This window comes from Spea bombifrons, chromosome 12 (assembly GCF_027358695.1).
Source record: "Spea bombifrons isolate aSpeBom1 chromosome 12, aSpeBom1.2.pri, whole genome shotgun sequence".
In the NCBI taxonomy this organism is placed as follows: domain Eukaryota; kingdom Metazoa; phylum Chordata; class Amphibia; order Anura; family Pelobatidae; genus Spea; species Spea bombifrons.
The window spans coordinates 30,171,797-30,193,602 of NC_071098.1; the positions used below are offsets into that span (position 1 = coordinate 30,171,797).

General features: G+C 47.7%; 3 protein-coding genes across 5 annotated transcripts; 1 reads left to right on the plus strand and 2 right to left on the minus strand.

Annotated features, from left to right (window-relative positions):
• Nucleotides 1–43: 43 nt before the first annotated feature.
• On the minus strand, nt 44–10,983 carry LOC128470419 (zinc finger protein 239-like). Of its 3 annotated transcripts, none has more exons than XR_008346028.1 (3): nt 10,867–10,983; nt 3,207–3,319; nt 44–235 (listed from the first exon to the last, which is right to left on the minus strand). XR_008346028.1 is itself a non-coding variant. In XM_053452309.1 (3 exons), the coding sequence occupies exons 2-3, from the start codon at nt 3,283–3,285 to the stop codon at nt 1,935–1,937; spliced, it is 1,053 nt and encodes a 350-aa protein (XP_053308284.1). In that variant the 5' UTR covers nt 3,286–3,319; nt 10,867–10,983; the 3' UTR covers nt 408–1,934. The 3 variants fall into 3 exon arrangements, 2 of the variants coding, with proteins under 2 accessions (XP_053308284.1, XP_053308283.1); XM_053452309.1 differs by lacking the exon at nt 44–235 and adding an exon at nt 408–2,908; XM_053452308.1 differs by lacking the exons at nt 44–235; nt 10,867–10,983 and adding exons at nt 408–2,908; nt 5,145–5,370.
• Nucleotides 10,984–12,329: 1,346 nt separating this feature from the next.
• On the minus strand, nt 12,330–14,976 carry LOC128469933 (interferon-inducible GTPase 5-like). The gene is made up of 2 exons (XM_053451744.1): nt 14,332–14,976; nt 12,330–13,935 (listed from the first exon to the last, which is right to left on the minus strand). Exons 1-2 carry the CDS (start codon nt 14,970–14,972, stop codon nt 12,888–12,890), a joined length of 1,689 nt encoding a protein of 562 aa, XP_053307719.1. The 5' UTR covers nt 14,973–14,976; the 3' UTR covers nt 12,330–12,887.
• A 772-nt stretch (nt 14,977–15,748) lies between these two features.
• On the plus strand, nt 15,749–21,445 carry LOC128470416 (interferon-inducible GTPase 5-like). Its single transcript, XM_053452306.1, has 3 exons — nt 15,749–15,795; nt 19,487–20,115; nt 20,247–21,445. The coding sequence occupies exons 1-3, from the start codon at nt 15,793–15,795 to the stop codon at nt 21,370–21,372; spliced, it is 1,758 nt and encodes a 585-aa protein (XP_053308281.1). The 5' UTR covers nt 15,749–15,792; the 3' UTR covers nt 21,373–21,445.
• The last annotated feature ends 361 nt before the right edge of the window (nt 21,446–21,806 follow it).

Here is a 21,806-nt window from a genome sequence, read left to right on the forward strand (position 1 = left end):
GAACTGGCCATTGCAGAAATAAAACACTAAATATGTTAACCCATTAAGGACCGGGCTCATTTTTCGTTTTGTACCCTGTGGGACCGAGGCTGTTTTGACACTTTTGTGGTGCTTGTGTTCAGCTGTAATTTTCTCCTCACCCATTTAGTGAACCCACATAAATTATAGATTGTTTTTTTCAGGACAAGTTGGGCTTTCTTCAGATACCATTATTTTGATCGTATCATCTTATTTACTATAAAAAAAAACTAAAAAAAACATGGTGAAAAATTGAAAAAAAACTCATTTTATGACTTTTGTTTGAAAAATCTTTTACTCACCTAAAAATGCAAGTAAAAAAACTAGCTAAATAGATTCTACTACTTGTCCTGAGTTTAGAGATACCCAATGTTTTTATGTTTTTTTGCTGTTTTTTGTAAGTTATAGGGCAATAAGTACAAGCAGCGTTTTATGATTTCCAAATCTTTTTTAACAAATCTGCTCAGTCTGCCTCCATCTCCTCTTTGGAATATCTTTGAAGCTGGTTAACTCAATTTAACCCATTCAAACCATATATTTTTGAAAACCAGACACCCCAGGGTATTCCAAATGATGTTATTTTAACCCTTTCCATGCACCAATTATAGAACTACACTTTGTCAAACTTTGTAATAGTAATTTTTTTTATTTTTTTTTCCACACAAATTGTACTTTAGTTATAGATATACAGGTCCTGGTATATGCCACTGTGAAACAACCCCCCAATATGTGTTCAGGAACATCTCCTGAGTACAGCGATACCCCACATGCATGGGTTTGTCAGATTGTTTGGCTGGTAAAAGGCTACTTTTGGGGCATGCGTAATTCAGGTGGTCATTTGGTCATTCTGCCTCCATCTCCTCTTTGGAACATCTTTGAAGCGGGTTAACTCAATTTAACCCCCTCAAACCATATATTTTTGAAAACTAGACACCCCAGGGTATTCCAAATGCTGTTATTTTAACCCTTTCCATGCACCAATTATAGAACTACACTTTGTTAAACTTTGTAACAGTAATTTTTTTTTCACACAAATTGTACTTTAGTTATAGATATACAGGTTCTGGTATATGCCACTGTCAAACAACCCCCCAATGTGTGTTCAGGAACATCTCCTGAGTGCAGTGATACCCGACATGCATGGGTTTGTCGGGTTGTTTCAGATTTAAAATGCCACATTTGGGAAGTGCGCTTTTTTTTCTCCATTTTGGTCAGTCTGTACTTGTGCCCTATCTTTGAGCTAGGCCACTCCAATTTACCCCATCAGCCATTTTTTTTTATAATAGACACCCCTTGGGTATTTGATGTCCTGATCGAGGCATTCCAGCGACACCATTTAAGTTTAGGAGGCAATCATTGATCGCCTCCTAAACGCTTTTAAAACGGGCGTCCGCCGCCATACAATGTATGGCGGCTGTTGACGCCCCGGGGAGGGGCCAGACATGGCCCCCGATGCCGATTTCGGCCTTGCTGAATGCCTCGACATCGAGGCATTGCAGCAAGGCCGTTTAAGCGAAGAAAGTGATCCTTGATCACTTTCTAAGCTTATTTAATTTTTTGACGGTTCAGGACCGTCAAAGGTCATTTAGTGACCTTCTTGTCATGACGGTCCTGAACCGGCAAAGGTCGCGAAGGGGTTAAATAGGCAAAATCAGGGATTCCTATCAAATGTTCACATTCTTGCCTCTTTTTTCCTTATATTGTTGAAATAAGCAGAAACCTAAGAAACGTGCGCAGTTTCATCTAAATGCTGTCCCCAAACCTAGGTATAATAGCTTAGACACAGTATGGGTAGGGTGACCACCATCCTCCTCCTCCTCCTTAAACATTATTCCTTTTAATGACAGAATCTCCCGCTCCCCCCCCCTTTATTTCTAACGAAGGGATTTTTTTACGGGTCATGCCTTTATTTAGAGTCACAGCTCCCCCCTGGCATGCTGTATATAGTGTTCATGGAGCCCTCCCTCCTGTGTAAAGCGAAGCCCACACTCGGTGCACGTATAGTCTCCTTCCTCCTCTTCCGACATTCCCCGCTCCTTCCTGTGAATCTGCAGATGCCGCCGGTAGTTCGAAGCTTGGCTGAAGCTTTTTCCGCACAAGTTGCAAGGAAAGGGCTTTTTCCCCGAATGCATCTGCCGGTGGCGATGGTAATTGGAACGCTGGTTGAAGCTCTTGCCGCACTGTTGGCACTGAAAGGGTCTCTCGCCCGTGTGGACGCGCAGGTGCAGTTTATAGCGGTAGGATAAAAAGAAAGTCTTGCCACAAACAGGGCAGGCATGAGGCTTGCGCGTGATGTGCATGTCCCTGTGCTTCTCAAATCTGCATTTGGTACGAAACCTGCGTCCGCAGTCCTGGCAGTTGTACAGCTTTGGGTCTTCATGCACCCGCTGGTGGACACGCAATGTTTCTAGTTGTGTGAATGCCTTTGGGCACTCTGGGCACTGGTAGGGCCTCTCCCCGGTGTGAATGCGTGTGTGTTGGGACAACTTAGCTGAGCAGTTAAATGCTTTTCCGCACCAGACACAAATCCCGTCCTTACGATGAGTCTGCTGGTGCCTCCGAAAGGCCGGTTGGCTGGTCAGCTGCTTGTCACACACTGAACACCGGAAGCCACTCTGGCCAGTGTGCTGCAGCTCGTGGTGGCTGTGCAGGGCTATCAACCAGCAGAACCGGCGCCCACACTCGGAACAGGAGTAGGGTTTATCGCTGCCACCGGTGGCTCCAGCGCGGGCTACATCACAGTCTTTGCAGGCGTAGGAGAGGTCAGCATCGTGGTTGCGCTGGTGTAAGTCGTGCTCACGTAGGGTCTGTAAAGTTCTTCCACGGACTGGACAAGGAGGTGGTGAGTCTTCAGGCAACACAAGAGTGTCTACACGACCCACCAAGGACTCTGCGGAAATCAACGTTTGAGAAAAAATACGATTACGGGCAAACTCCTAAAAAGCAGAAGCCTGAAACGAGTGAGGCTGTAGAAGTCCTCGGGCACAGGCCATGTATCCCTTTGAATATGGATCACAATGACAAGACACAGCGGGGAAACACTAAAAAAGGTTGTAGAGATCCTAGTTTGTATCCTCGACTCAAGTTCCAGAAACCATCATCTTGATAACGACCTTCTGAATTTTATTGGTATCAAAGTGACCATCTCTCTAAATTCCCCCTCGATTTTACCAAAGAATATCTCCTACCTGGAGTTGTGTCGGCGTGTTCATCCGATTCCTCCTTCCAATGGGCTTCTGGTAGGTCTCGTGGTGAAAAGGACATCATCTTCACAGGATGGGTAAAGTAGTAGGAATTGACCCTAAAAAAAGCAACATCAGATCTGTGCTGGAATGCCAACATTTCGAAGGTTCTACAAGGTTCTCAGACGTTCTACCACGTAGCTTCATTATGTCAAGGTGGTGTTACTAATCCAGCCATTTAATACCACGGGACTAATAACATCAAATCAGACCCGCAAAGGAAACATGATTTACTCTACGATTCTTGGAAATAGCTATTTTTTAACATTTGGACGTCCAGATTGCCATAAAACAAATGAGCTCGTTCTGGTTAGAAGCATTTAATCCTGATTCTGAGATGAGATCAATGACTGATTAAGGTTTGAGTGTTTAGAGCAGGGAAAACAGGCAGGCTAGACGGGGGCCGAATGGGTCTGATCTGCCGGCAGATTCTATGTTTCTACAAAAGTCTTTTTTTCCCCCCAAGATTGGCATCCAAGTTTAGTAGAACAGAGACATGATATGCGATTACAAAGAGTGCTTACTGGAAGCAAAGCGAGACAAAACGAGGTGATTAAAAAAATTATAGATTTCCTGATTGATTTTCACACTGGTCCTTCTAGCTTTCAATATCACTGATTCTACCTCGAAAAATCTTAACTACTAAACAAAGCTGACTGGAACATCGATGCTGTAGGTCAGTTTTCTTCTCATAGCTTCTTAACACGAGGAAACTAACATATTTCCGCTAACATTAGGTCATCGGATGAGTCGTCGCTTTGAGCTCTCTCGTGTGAGAGATGGGAGAGCGCCGAGGTGATGCCAGGGCAAGAAGAACAGGGGGAGAGAAAGGCAATGGGCAAGTACCAGTCTCACCAGAGGTCCACAGAGACCTAGAATCAGCCCCATTCGGCCCCCCGTCTAGTCAGCCCACTTCTCCTGCTTTAAAGCCTCAAGCCTTAATCAGTTTTGGTCTCGTCTTAGATTCAGGAGCTATAAGCATTCCTGGGAACTATCTGGGTTTTGCCCAGAGACTCCGGGTAAAGAGCTACTTCTCTGGGTCTCCAGGTCAACACAGGGAAACGCTGGGTCACGGGAGTGGAATGCCCCATTCCTAACCCACATCCCCTCCAACCAGGGGCGTAACTAGACGCCTCAGGGCCCGGGTGCCAGAATCTGTTAAGGGCCCCCCAAAAAAAAACATGATTTTTACCCAACAATTTTTTTTCAACAAACTCAACAAATTCAATTTACATATTGAATCATATCTGTAAAAAATCAAAGAAAAAGGGGCGCATGTACAAAGGGCATAATCAAAGAAAAAGGGGCGCATGTACATAGGGCCCCTTTTGTACATGCGCCCCTTTTTCTTTGAATACATAAATAATGTATGGAAGCATAGCATAGCGGATATAGATCAACAGAATAACACACAAACCCAGCATTGCAGATATAGATCAAATAGAATTCACATAAAAACTCTGCATTAAAGGTATATTTAAAACCCCCTAAATTATAGACATAGATCACAGGTTGCACACCCCAAAACCAGCCCTGGCCTCCACACTGCCCATATAGAACCTGGCCAGCACCCAGATAACACACCTAGGGTTTGCCATCTTTGTCCCCAAACAGCCCATGCTGTGCCTGGCTGGATGGGGACAAAGGTGACACTCGGGAGCTGAACTTGTGTGTCTAATCTATATATAAGTGTTTATATATGTATATCTATATAAAAATAAATCTAGAAATCTCCATTTTTTAAAGAAAAAAAACTTTATGCGTTTTGTCTCCCTCCACAGACACACACATATATTTATTTTTATGTTTATAATTGAAATAATAATTAAATAATAATTTAATGCCATATACAATATTTTTTTTTAAATACATTATTGTACCGACCTCCCTATTCCTTACACTTTGGGGCCCTGATGAAGTGCTGATGGAGCGATAGATGAAGACTGCCGTTTTATTTTCAAACCGGATGTACGTAACGTGACTGACACGACATCCGGTGCTCCAGCTCCAGCAGTCTGTGTGATGGGGCGGAGCTTTCAGCCCTCATGCAGCTCTTGTGGCACGATCCAGTGCTCCTGCAGTCTGTATGAGGGGGCGGAGCTTTCACCCCTCATGCTCTATGTGATCGGTAGCGGCTAGTTCCTACCCAGTAGAAGGACTCTGGTGATGTCAGCAGACCATGTGACTGTTTGGTCACATGGTACAAAGAACTACAGGAAGAAGAAGAAGAAGAAGAAGCAGCAGCAGCAGCAGCAGCGCGGGAAGTGCAAATGACTACAAATGAGCTGAGCTGTGCTGGGCTGCTGTTTCTTTTTCAATAACGTGGGATGTGAGGATGCAGTTTTAACAGAAGTACTGAAAATACAGAATATCATGGAGGCAGAAGGAAACTTGAATCTGTGAAATAATTCACAGTGAGTCTCTCTCTCTCTCTCTCTCTCTGTCTCTGTGCCAGTGATTGTGTCTCTCTCTCTGTGTGCCAGTGATTGTGTCTCTCTGTGTCTCTCTCTGTGTGCCAGTGAGTGTCTCTCTCTGTGTGCCAGCGAGTGTCTCTCTCTGTGTGCCAGCAAGTGTGTCTCTCTCTGTGTGCCAGCGAGTGTGTCTCTCTCTGTGTGCCAGCGAGTGTGTCTCTCTCTGTGTGCCAGCGAGTGTGTCTCTCTCTGTGTGCCAGCGAGTGTGTCTCTCTCTGTGTGCCAGCGAGTGTGTCTCTCTCTGTGTGCCAGCGAGTGTGTCTCTCTCTGTGTGCCAGCGAGTGTGTCTCTCTCTGTGTGCCAGCGAGTGTGTCTCTCTCTGTGTGCCAGCGAGTGTGTCTCTGTGTGCCAGTGAGCGTGCGCGCGCCGAGAGACAGAGCGCGCGCGCCGAGAGACCGAGAGAGAGAGCGTGCGCTCGCCTCGAGAGAGAGCGTGCGCTCGCCTCGAGAGAGAGAGAGCGTGCGCTCGCCTCGAGAGAGAGAGAGCGTGCGCTCGCCTCGAGAGAGAGAGAGCGTGCGCTCGCCTCGAGAGAGAGAGAGCGTGCGCTCGCCTCGAGAGAGAGAGCGTGCGCTCGCCTCGAGAGAGAGAGCGTGCGCTCGCCTCGAGAGAGAGAGCGTGCGCTCGCCTCGAGAGAGAGAGCGTGCGCTCGCCTCGAGAGAGAGAGAGCGTGCGCTCGCCTCGAGAGAGAGAGAGCGTGCGCTCGCCTCGAGAGAGAGAGAGCGTGCGCTCGCCTCGAGAGAGAGAGAGCGTGCGCTCGCCTCGAGAGAGAGAGAGCGTGCGCTCGCCTCGAGAGAGAGCGTGCGCTCGCCTCGAGAGAGAGAGAGCGTGCGCTCGCCTCGAGAGAGAGAGAGCGTGCGCTCGCCTCGAGAGAGCGTGCGCTCGCCTCGAGAGAGAGCGTGCGCTCGCCTCGAGAGAGAGCGTGCGCTCGCCTCGAGAGAGAGCGTGCGCTCGCCTCGAGAGAGAGCGTGTGCTCGCCTCGAGAGAGAGAGAGCGTGCGCTCGCCTCGAGAGAGAGAGAGAGCGTGCGCTCGCCTCGAGAGAGAGAGAGAGAGAGAGAGAGCGTGCGCTCGCCCGGAGAGAGAGAGAGCGTGCGCTCGCCCGGAGAGAGAGAGAGCGTGCGCTCGCCCGGAGAGAGAGAGAGCGTGCGCTCGCCCGGAGAGAGAGAGAGCGTGCGCTCGCCCGGAGAGAGAGAGAGCGCGCGTTCGCCTCGAAAGGGAGAGAGAGAGCGCGTGCGCGCGCCGAGAGAGAGAGCGCGTGTGCCGAGAGAGAGAGAGAGAGCGTGTGCCGAGAGAGAGAGAGAGCGCGTGCCGAGAGAGAGAGAGAGCGCGTGCGCACGCCGAGAGAGAGAGAGCGCGCGCCTAGAGAGAGATAACGCACTCTAGTTAAGCCAGGGATCTCAACTCTACTGCACATCATTTTTTAGTGAATAGACTCATTTGTTATAGACTAAATGCCACGTCTGTAATTGAGATCTTCACAATGTATATGAGAATGTGATAAAATAAAGCAACAGCTGTATATGTTTCAAAATAATAGTAATAATAATAATATATGTTCACAAATCATTAAATGAACATAACGCATGTAATATATCTGGAATTGCAATTAAAAATCAGTTTCTTTTCTTTAAATAGATGTTTATACTCTTTTCTTCTTCTTCTACAGTCTATCTCAACCACTCACAAAACATTATCTTTTTAGCGACGGGTAGATTAATAGATTACGTCCTCATGGTGGTCGCTTTTTGGAATAGGAGCCTGGCATAAACTGTTGCCCATGGAGTATTGTGCAGCGGAAAAGTGCAAAGCTAGTGGGAACAGCTCAGCTGTGTGCGTCGGACCGCCATACACAAGGGAGAATATCCAAGAAAGGCTACATTGGTTGTGTCTTTCTCCTGCTCAGATTAGGGACCACACAGGGTTAAGGTGTGAATCGACGACAGATGGAAGACAATTGGACATGTTGGCACCCATTAACACAATTATTATTAGGAATATCTATGGGTATGTTATGAAACCGCGTTAGAGTAAATAAAATCTAATCCAAAATGTTTCTGGAATTTTTCTTGCCTTTATGACCATAGCAAGACCATGGAAGCTAGATTTCTCACTATGAACTGTCTAGTTCCTATTCCTGTAAGGGACCTGCGTGAGCTGGAGATATGAGTCCCTTCGCAGTATAGATACTAAGGATTGTTATCCTTGTAAAGGACCTGTGTGAGCTGAAGGTGTAAGAGTCCTTTAGCTGGATGGAAACTAGATTGCTCACTATAAACCATCTAGTTTCTATCCCTCTAAGGGACCTGTGTGAGCTGGAGATATGAGTCCATTTGCAGTATAGGAACTAGGGATTGTTATCCTTGTAAAGGACCATTGTTACCTGATGGTATAAAAGTCCTTTAGCTGGATGGAAACTAGATTGCTCACTATAAACCGTCTAGTTCCTATCCCTGTAAGGGACCTGTGTGAGCTGGAGAGATAAGGGTCCTTAAGCTGGATGGTAACTAGATTTCTCACCATGAACCATCTAGTTCCTATCCGTTAACAGGACCTGGCCACAATGGAGCAAAAGGTCCTTTACAGGGATAGAAACTAGCTCTCTTTACATGAGTTGGATAGTTCTTATCCCTGTACAGGACCTGACCACTAGGGGGCAAAAGGTAATTTTGCTGGATAGAAAATAGCTCACACACTGAGCAAGCTATTTCCTATCTCTGTAAAGGACATGGTCCTTCTACCGGATAGGAACTAGTCTCAACCCTATGTGATCCGGTGATCCTAAACTCTGAGCGTGAGGGGGCGGAGCTTTCGCCCCTCACGCTGCATCAATGATTAGGCGGCCGTCGCCAGCTCCGCGGCGCGGCTTGCCTTATTTAAAAAAAAAAACATAAAAAGGTATCGGGCGGCCCCTTGGCTTGGGCCCCCCTTCCACCGGGTCCCGATTTCGTGCGGCCCCTTGGCTTGGGCCCCTCTGCCGCCAGGGCCCGATTTCGTGCGGCCCCTTGGGTTGGGCCCCCCTGCCGCCGGGGCCCGGTCGCAGTCGCGACCCCGGTAGGTGCGCCGCCCCAACAATGGTGTCTCCGCCAACGTCAGCTAGACTGCCGATTAATATCAGTGGGACCTCCTTCTGCAAGGGGAGGAACGAGGGGAACTTGAGCAAGAAAGTTCCCAGGAATGGCCGTACGCCCATCCATGTTTAAATCACTCCGTAAGATCCAGAAATGCCAGTAATCTAATCATTACACATAGATTTCTTTTGGGGACACCGTAAATATTAAGATTTCTATTAGAAAGATAACATAAATGCGGTAAAACATTTGAGACAAAAAACGATTCTTGACCTTCTTGCCCCAAACCTCTCAATGTTATGATAAATAATGTATCATAAACGCCCCCCTACCCGCACAACAAAGCATCTTCCTGCTCTTTTTATAACCACAAAGTACAGATCCCCCAAGTAGGGGGGGGGGGTAAAGCATTCCTCAAATAATAATAAGAAAAAGTAATTATGGGAAGGCGACAGGTATAACGGCCTCGCCGGGAGGACACGGGACGATTGCAAGATAATTGCGTATGTTCTTCACAAACCGTATCCTGGAAGCGAGCGATCCCGCTCTTGTTTACTGTAGGAAACTTATGAAAAATTCATATGGCACAATAGTAATGATTCCTAAGCACATCTGCGGTAAAATATTTGAGAAAAAAACGTTCCGCAGAAGGGAAGTTATACTGTAAAAAAAAAATATTTACGTATAAATTATGCAGAGTCTTCGGTCCCCCGGCCCTCTTGGAATATACAATTGCAATCTTCTCCTTTATATTAATAGCATCAGCAAAATAAAGCAGCAGGCAGCAGATAGTTCCAGGGCTGGAAGGCAAAGCCGGGTTGGCTTGAGAGCGTCTTTCTGACTGTGTTCTTGCTTCATAAAGAAAGTTCCGGGTCTGGCCGGTCTTACGAGGTGCATCGCAGGAGGTATGTTAGGAAAACAATATGGCTGCCGCCTTCAAAATGCATACTTCGCATGTTCTGAGGTGGCCAGAGGGACGCTTGGTTTGGTGGACATGGCTAGGGCTGCATCGAAGCTTCTTATGTGACTTTATGTGGGGACTTTCCAGGGGGGTTTTCCCTCTCCTGGGTGTGAATGGGGCGGGGTTAACCTCACCTGTAGTGGGTGGGGAGGGGAAGTGGGCGGTGAGTAGGGGGGAAATGGGCATTGCCAATCACCGCTCCCCTGCTTGAAGAAAGAGGAAAGTGACTCAGAGACCCAGGATGGCAGGCCTTCCCCCGGAAACTCCGAGTTATACCTGGTGGGTTCCCAGGTGTGTTTATACCCTACTGATGGCTATCTTTGATCAAGAACAAGAAGAAAATGTACTAAATACACATTAAAATACGCACCCAGCAAACATTCTGAGCTCCTAGAAAAGAGGGGCTTTAGGGGGAGGAAAGGGGGGGTTATGGGTAAGTACCTGGTAAAGATGGACACTTGGGAGCGATTAACCTCCCATGGTGTAATTACATATGAAGGTAGCATCTGAAGGTTAAATATTCGGGGAATAAATAATCTCGATCATAAAGCTTTTAAGTGGAAAAAATCAAGTCCTCATCGTTATGGAATCTTCAGGGTAAATACAGCCCCCCCCCCCGAGACCTTGTAAATAACAATAAAAATAATAAGAATTAAAAAAAAATAATAAAAAAATGTCATCCTTCATGGCCCAAATAGGAGTCATAATTTCAGGATATATTTAACTATTTAGTTACTAGATAATGTGTTTAACCTTTTCACCTCCAGACATTATTATTATTATCATTATTTTGGGGAGATATTGGTAGGTGACAAGTCGGTCTGACATTATTTTAACATTTTTTTAGATTAACCCCTTAAGGACAATGGGCGGTCCCTAAACCCATTGAAAACAATGCATTTTGAGCCTGTACATGTACGGGGTTTGTCATTAAGGGGTTAATGTGAAATTCTACAAATCAATACAATGTGAGATTAATAAGCCCCCCTGAGACTATATCATCGCATATATTGCGTCCTGGAAAAACCCTAGTTCGCCATATGACGTCACATGATGTCACCCACCACCTCCCAGCCCACAAGCAGAGGTCACGTGATGTTCACCTCACCTCTTCCCTCCGGGCAGCCCAAGGGGTCAGTGGTCAGGGCCTCGGCGCCGTTTCCATCACAACCAAATCACAGACAGCAGCACAGGCGAGAGGCGGGGGCGAGTCGGCAGTGTGACGTGACAGCAGGCACAGAGGAAGTCATGCCTGCTGAATAACATCCTGCTGCGGTGGCCATCTTGGATGTGGCAGTATTTTGCCTGCTAACATCCTAAATAGGGAAAATCACGCAGTTTTTAGGCGACATTCTTAACTTCTTATTACTATTTATGATACTCAATAAAATATTTATTTACCCAATTTATAAAGCCGTTTCCTGCTGTTTCTATACACATTATAGGGGCTTTTAGGGCAGTAGAACCCTGCGATACCCTCATACCCAGCAAACAGATTACCTCGGAAAGAGGGGCATCAGGGATAGAAAGAAGGGAAAGGTCTGGGCCCTTAAGCAGGACTGTCCCTCTGCAACAGGGACACTTGGGATGCATGTCTCTGTGTATTGATTACGTACCCTAAGTGTCACTGTTTAGTATTTTTCACCAGATTCCGTGTGCTCTCTTTTCCGCAGTCCTCCAGTGTTTTTTTTTTTATATTTTTTGCTAAATGTTTATCATTTTGCCCTTTGAAAGGGGTTAAAAGTGTCCTATTTTATTATTATTATTTCTTGTTTTCTATTGCGCCATCATATTCCACAGTGCTGTACAATGGGTAAAACATGAATTTGTTATCTTATACCGCTAATCGCGAGGCATCACATCATAATTAGGCGGCTCGTCTGGTATAGGCGTGAATGACGGGTTTATACACCAGAACCGAACAAACATGTTCAACAGGGAAACGCGATGCAGACGGGACATTAATGTCCGCTTCGCCAGCAAGCACCTGGAAACAGCTGTCACCCGCGTGCCGCGCGGCGTCACTCCGAGGCCCATTATCCACGCGGCGATGTCATCCAGGTTATTAAATCTTTGATTCACGTGTTATGCATGCGCCGTCCCCTTTGTGTATCTCAGTTCCCAATTAAACCTGCGCACTGTGCTCTTGAAGGTGCCGTTCCACTTACACTTAAACACTAAATCCCATTGAAAAAAGCCTTTTTGTTTTCCATGACGAAGAGCCTATCAGCATCTGCTTTTGTGTCACATGATAATTAAGTGTTCCTGGTAAAAATGTTGAACCAGCCAAAGTATCACATGGCTGAGGAACAAAAGAGTTAAGTTCGGGGGAGGGGGCACTTTTAATCCATACGGGCTGAGAATGATCCTGCGCGAGTTGAAACCAAGTTACATTTGTAGGTGAGATATCTCATATAATGAATGGGGAAACGTGCATCTCGCCAGCTGTATTGCAACTCTCACAATCCATGGAAAGCTATGGCAGGATTATGGGAGTTGTAGTGGCTAGAGGTGTCCGGCCAATGGTAGCCATATCGATATAGTTACTACATTGGACTCCAAGTGCGTTGGTTGTTGTAGTTATGATTTAATAATTTATTCATTACAGCTATTTGCTACATTGAAATACAGTAAAAGCTTATAGCTGAAATGTACAGTAGAGAGTATACTCCTGATCCACAGAGCTTACAATTAAACGCGATAAGGGAAGATACATTTTGGAGGAAAGCAAACCCAATGAGTCAGAGTTAGGTGATGTCCAACGTTCCACAGAATGATGTCCAGCGTTCCATTCATATGTTTAAAAGAACACACATGTTCAGAGCGCGTGATTTAGAAATGGATATACGCCAAGTAGTGGATATACGCCAGCATTCTCAGCTCGGCAGGCAGAGGAGGTAAGGTCTTGCCGTTATCGTAACGTTCAATTTTACATTATTCTAGTTTTTATTCATTCTATTTCTAGCACTTTCGCCAATCGCCGTAAACGAATCCAAAAAGAAAAGCTTAAGAATGACTAGAAACAACGACTTGCTACAGTTGCACATAACGTAAGCATAGCCAAAGAGTATAACATTGGCTGCGCACGCTGAACGAAGAACGGAAGGGACTGCGGTGGCAGAGCGGGCTTCACATACAAGGCCAGTGGCAGGTGGCATTCCTTTCCTTGCCTACTTTTTGCTTGGCGCATGCATGGAGTAATACCCTCTCTGCGTCTTCTGCCATTCCCCACACGCTCTCTACCAAAAGCCTGTAGGTCCGCTCCGGAGACAGCGTGGTGGGGACAGTCTCTCCTCCCCCTAACAGCGGAATGTAGCTCCAGACTATGGAAGAGAGAGACAGAGGCTGAGATGCCATCTGTAGTAACTGCTCTTCACTTGGGTTCTGGGCCATGGGGCACCGGATCTCAGACCGCAAATCCTCCACGGGGCAATTAGTCATCTGAGCAGTGGATGCTAAGGTGTCATCACCTAGACCGAAACGTTCACGGTAAGATGAAAGGGCAGAGGAGAGGGAGGTCAAGGCTTCTGGTAGGTGACCATTTGATGCCATGGAACAGACATCCAGGCAAGTTGGATATATCCCGGTCATAAGCTTTCTACGCTCCCTTCTTACCAGCTGCAAGATGATGGAAGGAAGGGATTGTAGGAGCCTTTCTCTAACTAACAGGGGGACTCCCTTTTCTAAAGCCATCCGGAGTTCTAACAAGTCAGAGCCCAAGTGGTCTGCCCGTTTTCCAGGCTCTTCTCCCTCATCAGCATCCTGTCCTTTGCCGCGTTTCCCATCTCCACCTATCAGCATGCAGTGTTTGCCAGCTGCTACTAAAGCTTCTACCAACGTGGTACGCGAGCTTGGATCCATCCCGGAGCCTTCGATAAGGTAGACATCGCAGTCCTCGAGCTGAAGGTTCTCCAGATACTGTTCCACGGTCAAGGGTGGGTTCCTAGGACCAGGAAGGGATCTCACAACAAAACACGAAACTGGAGGTTCAGAGAGAGCATGAAGAAAGACATCTTTTTCATTTCCCGTCACACCAACCACAACTGGCACAGGAGGCGGGTTATCCAAAAAGCTGATGAGAAGTGACGGGAATTGTGCCAGTTGGTTTTCATCACAGGTCACCTCAAAATGTGTGGCCAGCTCCTGGCCCTGGGACCCGGCGGAGTTATCCGCTGACCTGAAAATAAAGAGATGATTAGAACCCACGGTGTCAAAGAGAACTAAACAGAAGACTTTATACAAAGAGTTAAACTGTCCTGGATCTCTACCGCACCAGGCCCTACTGTAAAATAGAAGATGGTTATGTGACGTCTTTACGAGTCGTTGATTTGCGGTGGCATTAAATAGAGAAGTCACACCACTCAATTAATATTACATCAGTTCTCAATATCACATTCCCGGCGGCGTTCCGTTAATTGTCATAAAATGCCAGATATGACAAAACCACGCTATTCTATTCCAGATTTCACAGATAAAAATGTCTACTTCTTCCCTGAAAAAAGATACCACCTCGGTAGAGCTGCTCTGGATAATGCCAGCCATATATTTGCTTCCAAGGGGCTAGCTCTCTCACCTTGAGCACTGCAGAATGTCTCCTTCCATATAATCCACCATGGACGGAAAATCAAACATCTGGGGTTCCAGACAGGACACCAGGAACATTTTAAGACCCTGGAACTCCGATCCCTTAAAGTGGTCTTCCAGACTCTGTCTCAGCCCCTGAAGTACCTGACCCCTCCAGTAGCTCTTGCCCTGCTGTCTCTTCTTGGTATGCAACGTGAGGTCTGTGTGTGTTTGCACGATGCAATGTGGTCTCCCCATCTTTTTTAGGGTTCCAACAAGCTGCACGTCGGTACTCGATACAGACTCCCCAAGGGTCACCACCAGATATTGCACCGTAGTTGGCTTAATGCCTTCCAGATAAAGAGAGGCTGAGTCGCCAGGCCTGTAGCCAGGAAAATCAAGTAGGGTCACATTGGGCAAAGGAGGATAAGGATGGCAGGTGACCCCATGAGACCCGTCCTCTACTTTGAAGTAGGAGTTTAGGAAGTCGGGGCCAAACTGCTCCTTCTGTTGGCTGAGTGTTCTGGTTAGGGTGCTTTTTCCTGATCCTCGAGGTCCAATGATAGCGACACTGATATTCAAGGATTCCGGAGGTGCAGATGATTCGGGGGGTCCCAAGGAACCCTCTCTCGGTATCTGAGAATCTTCCATGCCTTCTCACCTGCATCACAACACACACATTTTACCATACCAAGATGTAGAGTGCGGAGCATGTGGGGTACGGAAACACATGTATACTGTAAGGGGGTACTTGGTAAGGGAATGGGGTATATACTGTAGTAAGAGGGGGTATGCAGAGCAAACATAAGCGAGTAGGGTTTTAGAAATCACATTTTTGTGGGAATGACGGTATATAAAGAGGGTGCAGAGTATATAACAGTATATGGGCAGAGGAGTGATGAGAGTGGTAGTGTAGGGGGATATGAAGGCAGGAATGGGCGATATGGGGATTACTTGCAATAAAATGAATAAGGGGTTAAATGCAGAGACCGCACAAGGGGGACTGCCAAGGACTATGCAGCCAGAAGAGACAGCTGCACAGTGCTAACGCAATCTGAGTGGGATACAGAGATGTTACTCCCATCAGCCTCAGCCACACAGAGGGTAGAAGATGACAGAGGGAATGCATGCATGGGGGAGAGGTGTACTCACTGCCTGGCCGGGGCTGCTGCCAGCTGATCACAGAGCCTGTGTCTGCCTGTCTGTCTCTGCCTGTCCTTCTGTGTCTGCCTTCCTGTATCTGCCTTCCTGTATCTGCCTGCCTGTCTGTCTGTATCTGCCTGCCTGTCTGTCTGTATCTGTCTGTCTGTCTTTATCTGCCTGCCTGCCTGCCTGTCTGTCTGTCTGTGTGCAGCAGGCCCGGCTGCAGGGAGGAGACCCAGTGACTCTGCAGGAGGAGGAATGACAACAAAGACACGTGAGAGGAGGAGGCGGAAACAAACAGGAGAGACAGAGAGACAGCAACACAGCAATGGTAAGAGACAGCCTAATACACACCTAGCACCCTGATCACTATACACCCAGCACCCTGATCACTATACACCCAGCACCCTGATCACTATACACACCCAGCACCCTGATCACTATACACACCCAGCACCCTGATCACTATACACACCCAGCACCCTGATCACTATACACACCTAGCACCCTGCACACTATACACCCAGCATCCTGATCACTATACACACCCAGTACCATGATCACTATACACACCCAGCACCCTGATCACTATACACCCAGCATCCTGATCACTATACACCCAGCACCCTGATCACTATACACCCAGTATCCTGATCACTATACACCCAGTATCCTGATCACTATACACCCAGCACCCTGATCACTATACACCCAGCACCCTGATCACTATACACACCCAGCACCCTGATCACTATACACACCCAGCACCATGATCACTATACACACCCAGCACCCTGATCACTATACACACCCAGCACCCTGATCACTATACACCCAGCACCCTGATCACTATACACCCAGCACCCTGATCACTATACACCCAGCACCCTGATCACTATACACACCTAGCACCCTGATCACTATACACACCTAGCACCCTGATCACTATACACACCCAGTACCATGATCACTATACACACCCAGCACCCTGATCACTATACACCCAGCACCCTGATCACTATACACCCAGTATCCTGATCACTATACACCCAGTATCCTGATCACTATACACCCAGCACCCTGATCACTATACACCCAGCACCCTGATCACTATACACACCCAGCACCATGATCACTATACACACCCAGCACCCTGATCACTATACACACCCAGCACCCTGATCACTATACACCCAGCACCCTGATCACTATACACCCAGCACCCTGATCACTATACACCCAGCACCCTGATCACTATACACACCTAGCGCCCTGATCACTATACACACCTAGCACCCTGATCACTATACACACCCAGTACCATGATCACTATACACACCCAGCACCCTGATCACTATACACCCAGCATCCTGATCACTATACACCCAGCACCCTGATCACTATACACCCAGTATCCTGATCACTATACACCCAGTATCCTGATCACTATACACCCAGCACCCTGATCACTATACACCCAGCACCCTGATCACTATACACACCCAGCACCATGATCACTATACACACCCAGCACCCTGATCACTATACACACCCAGCACCCTGATCACTATACACCCAGCACCCTGATCACTATACACACCCAGCACCCTGATCACTATACACCCAGCACCCTGATCACTATACACCCTGCACCCTGATCACTATACACCCTGCACCCTGATCACTATACACCCTGCACCCTGATCACTATACACCCAGCACCCTGATCACTATACACACCCAGCACCCTGATCACTATACACACCCAGCACCCTGATCACTATATACACCCAGCACCCTGATCACTATACACCCAGCACCCTGATCACTATACACCCAGCACCCTGATCACTATACACCCAGCACCCTGATCACTATACACACCTAGCACCCTGCACACTATACACCCAGCATCCTGATCACTATACACACCCAGTACCATGATCACTATACACACCCAGCACCCTGATCACTATACACCCAGCATCCTGATCACTATACACCCAGCACCCTGATCACTATACACCCAGTATCCTGATCACTATACACCCAGCACCCTGATCACTATACACCCAGCACCCTGATCACTATACACACCCAGCACCATGATCACTATACACACCCAGCACCCTGATCACTATACACACCCAGCACCCTGATCACTATACACCCAGCACCCTGATCACTATACACCCAGCACCCTGATCACTATACACCCAGCACCCTGATCACTATACACACCTAGCACCCTGATCACTATACACACCTAGCACCCTGATCACTATACACACCCAGTACCATGATCACTATACACACCAGCACCCTGATCACTATACACCCAGCATCCTGATCACTATACACCCAGCACCCTGATCACTATACACCCAGCACCCTGATCACTATACACCCAGTATCCTGATCACTATACACCCAGTATCCTGATCACTATACACCCAGCACCCTGATCACTATACACCCAGCACCCTGATCACTATACACACCCAGCACCATGATCACTATACACACCCAGCACCCTGATCACTATACACACCCAGCACCCTGATCACTATACACCCAGCACCCTGATCACTATACACACCCAGCACCCTGATCACTATACACCCAGCACCCTGATCACTATACACCCTGCACCCTGATCACTATACACCCAGCACCCTGATCACTATACACCCTGCACCCTGATCACTATACACCCAGCACCCTGATCACTATACACACCCAGCACCCTGATCACTATACACACCTAGCACCCTGATCACTATACACACCCAGTACCATGATCACTATACACACCCAGCACCCTGATCACTATACACCCAGCACCCTGATCACTATACACCCAGCATCCTGATCACTATACACCCAGCACCCTGATCACTATACACCCAGTATCCTGATCACTATACACCCAGTATCCTGATCACTATACACCCAGCACCCTGATCACTATACACCCAGCACCCTGATCACTATACACACCCAGCACCATGATCACTATACACACCCAGCACCCTGATCACTATACACCCAGCACCCTGATCACTATACACACCCAGCACCCTGATCACTATACACCCAGCACCCTGATCACTATACACCCTGCACCCTGATCACTATACACCCCGCACCCTGATCACTATACACCCTGCACCCTGATCACTATACACCCAGCACCCTGATCACTATACACACCCAGCACCCTGATCACTATACACACCTAGCACCCTGATCACTATACACACCTAGCACCCTGATCACTATACACACCTAGCACCCTGATCACTATACACCCAGCACCCTGATCACTATACACCCAGTATCCTGATCACTATACACCCAGCACCCTGATCACTATACACCCAGTATCCTGATCACTATACACCCAGCACCCTGATCACTATACACCCAGCACCCTGATCACTATACACCCAGCACCCTGATCACTATACACCCAGTATCCTGATCACTATACACACCTAGCACCCTGATCACTATACACACCTAGCACCCTGATCACTATACACCCAGCACCCTGATCACTATACACCCTGCACCCTGATCACTATATACCCAGTATCCTGATCACTATACACCCAGCACCCTGATCACTATACACCCAGCACCCTGATCACTATACACACCTAGCACCCTGATCACTATACACACCTAGCACCCTGATCACTATACAAACCTAGCACCCTGATCACTATACACCCAGCACCCTGATCACTATACACCCTGCACCCTGATCACTATACACCCTGCACCCTGATCACTATACACCCAGTATCCTGATCACTATACACCCAGCACCCTGATCATTATACACCCAGCACCCTGATCTCTATACACCGCGCACCCTGATCAAGCAGGGCATAAATATTTTTCATTCCCCAACACGTCAGCCTCCCTCCCCACTATATATTTATGTTAACCTATATTCCTATACGGGTCACATTTCATCCTGGATTTTGATGGAATCTTTCTTATTTCCGGTTAAGGCGATGGAGTTGAGCGCATCATCTGGTGACCCCCAGACACTGGAGTCTGAGCGCCATGGATCACCCTCCTCTGATGACTGCTGCGAGTTCTCCGTTGCTGTTGCCGGAGGTCCCGGCGTTGGTAAGACTGTTTTGATCCAGGCCCTTCTCGGTCTCAATGAGAACAGTCAGCATTCAAGAGCTGCCTCCCTGCATCCTACCCGAGGTGAGGGTCCTTTGCTCTACCTCCACCCGTCCCACCCCGGGTTGACTCTGTGGGAGCTGCCCTTGGAAGATGGTTCTCCTGAGAATTGGATTTCAGAAGCTGATCTCCTCCTTCTCGTTACGGATACCCAGTTCTCTCACACTCACGTGAAGTTTGCCGAAAGTGCCCTTGCCCTGGGGAAAAAAGTTTGCTTGGTGCGCACTAAAGTCGATTGTGACCTTCATACTCTGAAGAGGAGGATGAAGGACTGGTACAGACGGGAGGATGTGCTTCTGACATTGCAAGCTGTCACACTTCAGCCTTTTAGTGGTCTGAAGAAGGAGAACTTTCCTCGTGTCTTTCTGGTGTCCTGTTTTGAACCACGTAAGCTGGACGCCCCTGGGTTGAAGGAGGAAATTGAGAAGACGTCTATAGAATGTGGAAGGTAAGACATTTTTGTTAAGAGTGACTGGTTGTGGATGAGGTTAGGTTAGAAGAAAGTTGGTGACCAGACTAATTCACGTGACATGTTGGTCTTCAAACCTGTTTTCTTTCTTTTCATGCATCCTTCCTCAGGCCTCTCTCTCTTGCCCAGCAAGGATACGAGATTATTGGGGACAAGGAGATAGAAGAACTGCAGTCCGCTCTCGAGAGGGGAGGAATCTCAGAGATGGTGAGATTCATCCAGACCAGCTTGGACACTCTACTTGATACTCGATTTAATCTCGCCCTAATGGGCGGTAATTCAGACTTCCGTCATTCTCTCTTAAATGCCCTCCGTGGAGTAAGAGATGGTGAGGATGGTTCGGCTCACGGGGGAAACCCTGAAACCCCAATAGAGTATCCGAGTCTAAAGTACCCCAAAGCTAGTCTGTGGGACCTGCCGGTCATGGGGGAGCTTGAATCACAGCCAAAGAAGTACCTAGAGAGCGTTCACATCAGCCACTACGATCTCACGTTCCTACATCTTACCCCGTGGCAGGATGTCTCAGACAGCTATACATCACTGGTTTCTGAGCTGAAGAAGGAGGGGAGGAAAGTGTTCTTTATCCAGGAGTGTGAGGGAGATGTAGTGGAGTCCATGCAAGGAGGGGGAGGTAGAGATAAAGAGGTATTTGTTTTGTTCCCCTCTAAGTTGCCAGGGCCTGAATTCCATAGGCTTTTGGGGTGTGCGGAAAAACAACTGCCCAGCCATAAATGCCGCGCATTAATTCTCTCCCTCCCAAATATCTCTGCTGAAGTCATTCAGAAAAAGAAGGAGGCACTTTCCCAGGAGATCTGGAAGGTGGCATTGCTTTCCAGCCTGGTCGCCAGTGTTCCTGTCCCTGGAGTGGGTATAGTATGTGACATGTCCTTGCTCACTGCCCGCTTGGACACTTACCGGCAAGAACTAGGGCTGGATGCCAGTTCTTTGGCGTCTTTGTCCCACAGCTCAGGGGTTCCAGTGGCCGAGTTAATGTCAGAGGTCCACAGCCCTGCTGGTAAAGGCGTGACGCGGGAGCTGGTGGGTAAGCTGCTAGGTTCAGCTACAGGCTTGGGGCTAGAAATTGCAGGGGTTATTCTTCATCGGTTTCCTCTCTTAGGTCATTTGACCTCTGGAGGTATCGCTTTCCATGCCAGCTACCTAGTGCTAAGTCGCTGCTTGGAGGCGATGTCAGAGGATGCCCAGCGAGTGCTAGCAAGGGCAACAGCCTCCGACTAGATCCCAAACTTGAACTAAATGCTTGGTAAACAACGCCCCACTGCCCATAGTTACCTTCTGTCTCAAAGTTATTCTGCCAGAAGGTAAACCACCCTAAGCTCTTCTCCTAGTATGAAATGTATCTAATATAGAATAGTTCTGCTCAAAATGATACATAACCATTTAGAGTCATTTAGATTTGGGGGGGTTCACTTAACTATTTATAGCGAAGGTTCCATTTAGAATTTACAAGGGCCACATGAGAGTGAAGGGACTTTGCCAGCCTTCCACTGAAGCCCCTTCCTAGGGTTAGGTCTATCCTAACTGCTTGCCCTCTCCCTGGGTCTGAGGAGGTCCACACCCAACATTTCCAAGCAGTAGTTACTTATGTGATGAGAAATCTCATTCAAAAGTAAGTTTTAATTTTAGCTCGGACTGACTTTGCTTTAATAAAA

What these genes read in the sequence shown, in the direction of transcription:
- LOC128470419 (XM_053452309.1), bottom strand. Translation starts at nt 3,285, where the DNA reads ATGATGTCCTTTTCACCACGAGACCTACCAGAAGCCCATTGGAAGGAG. An exon ending in ACACGCCGACACAACTCCAG is followed by an intron (nt 2,909 to 3,206) that starts GTAGGAGATATT and finishes TGATTTCCGCAG; the next exon opens with AGTCCTTGGTGGGTCGTGTA.
- LOC128470416 (XM_053452306.1), top strand. An exon ending in ACGTCTATAGAATGTGGAAG is followed by an intron (nt 20,116 to 20,246) that starts GTAAGACATTTT and finishes ATCCTTCCTCAG; the next exon opens with GCCTCTCTCTCTTGCCCAGC.
- LOC128469933 (XM_053451744.1), bottom strand. Translation starts at nt 14,972, where the DNA reads ATGGAAGATTCTCAGATACCGAGAGAGGGTTCCTTGGGACCCCCCGAA. An exon ending in GACATTCTGCAGTGCTCAAG is followed by an intron (nt 13,936 to 14,331) that starts GTGAGAGAGCTA and finishes CTTTATTTTCAG; the next exon opens with GTCAGCGGATAACTCCGCCG.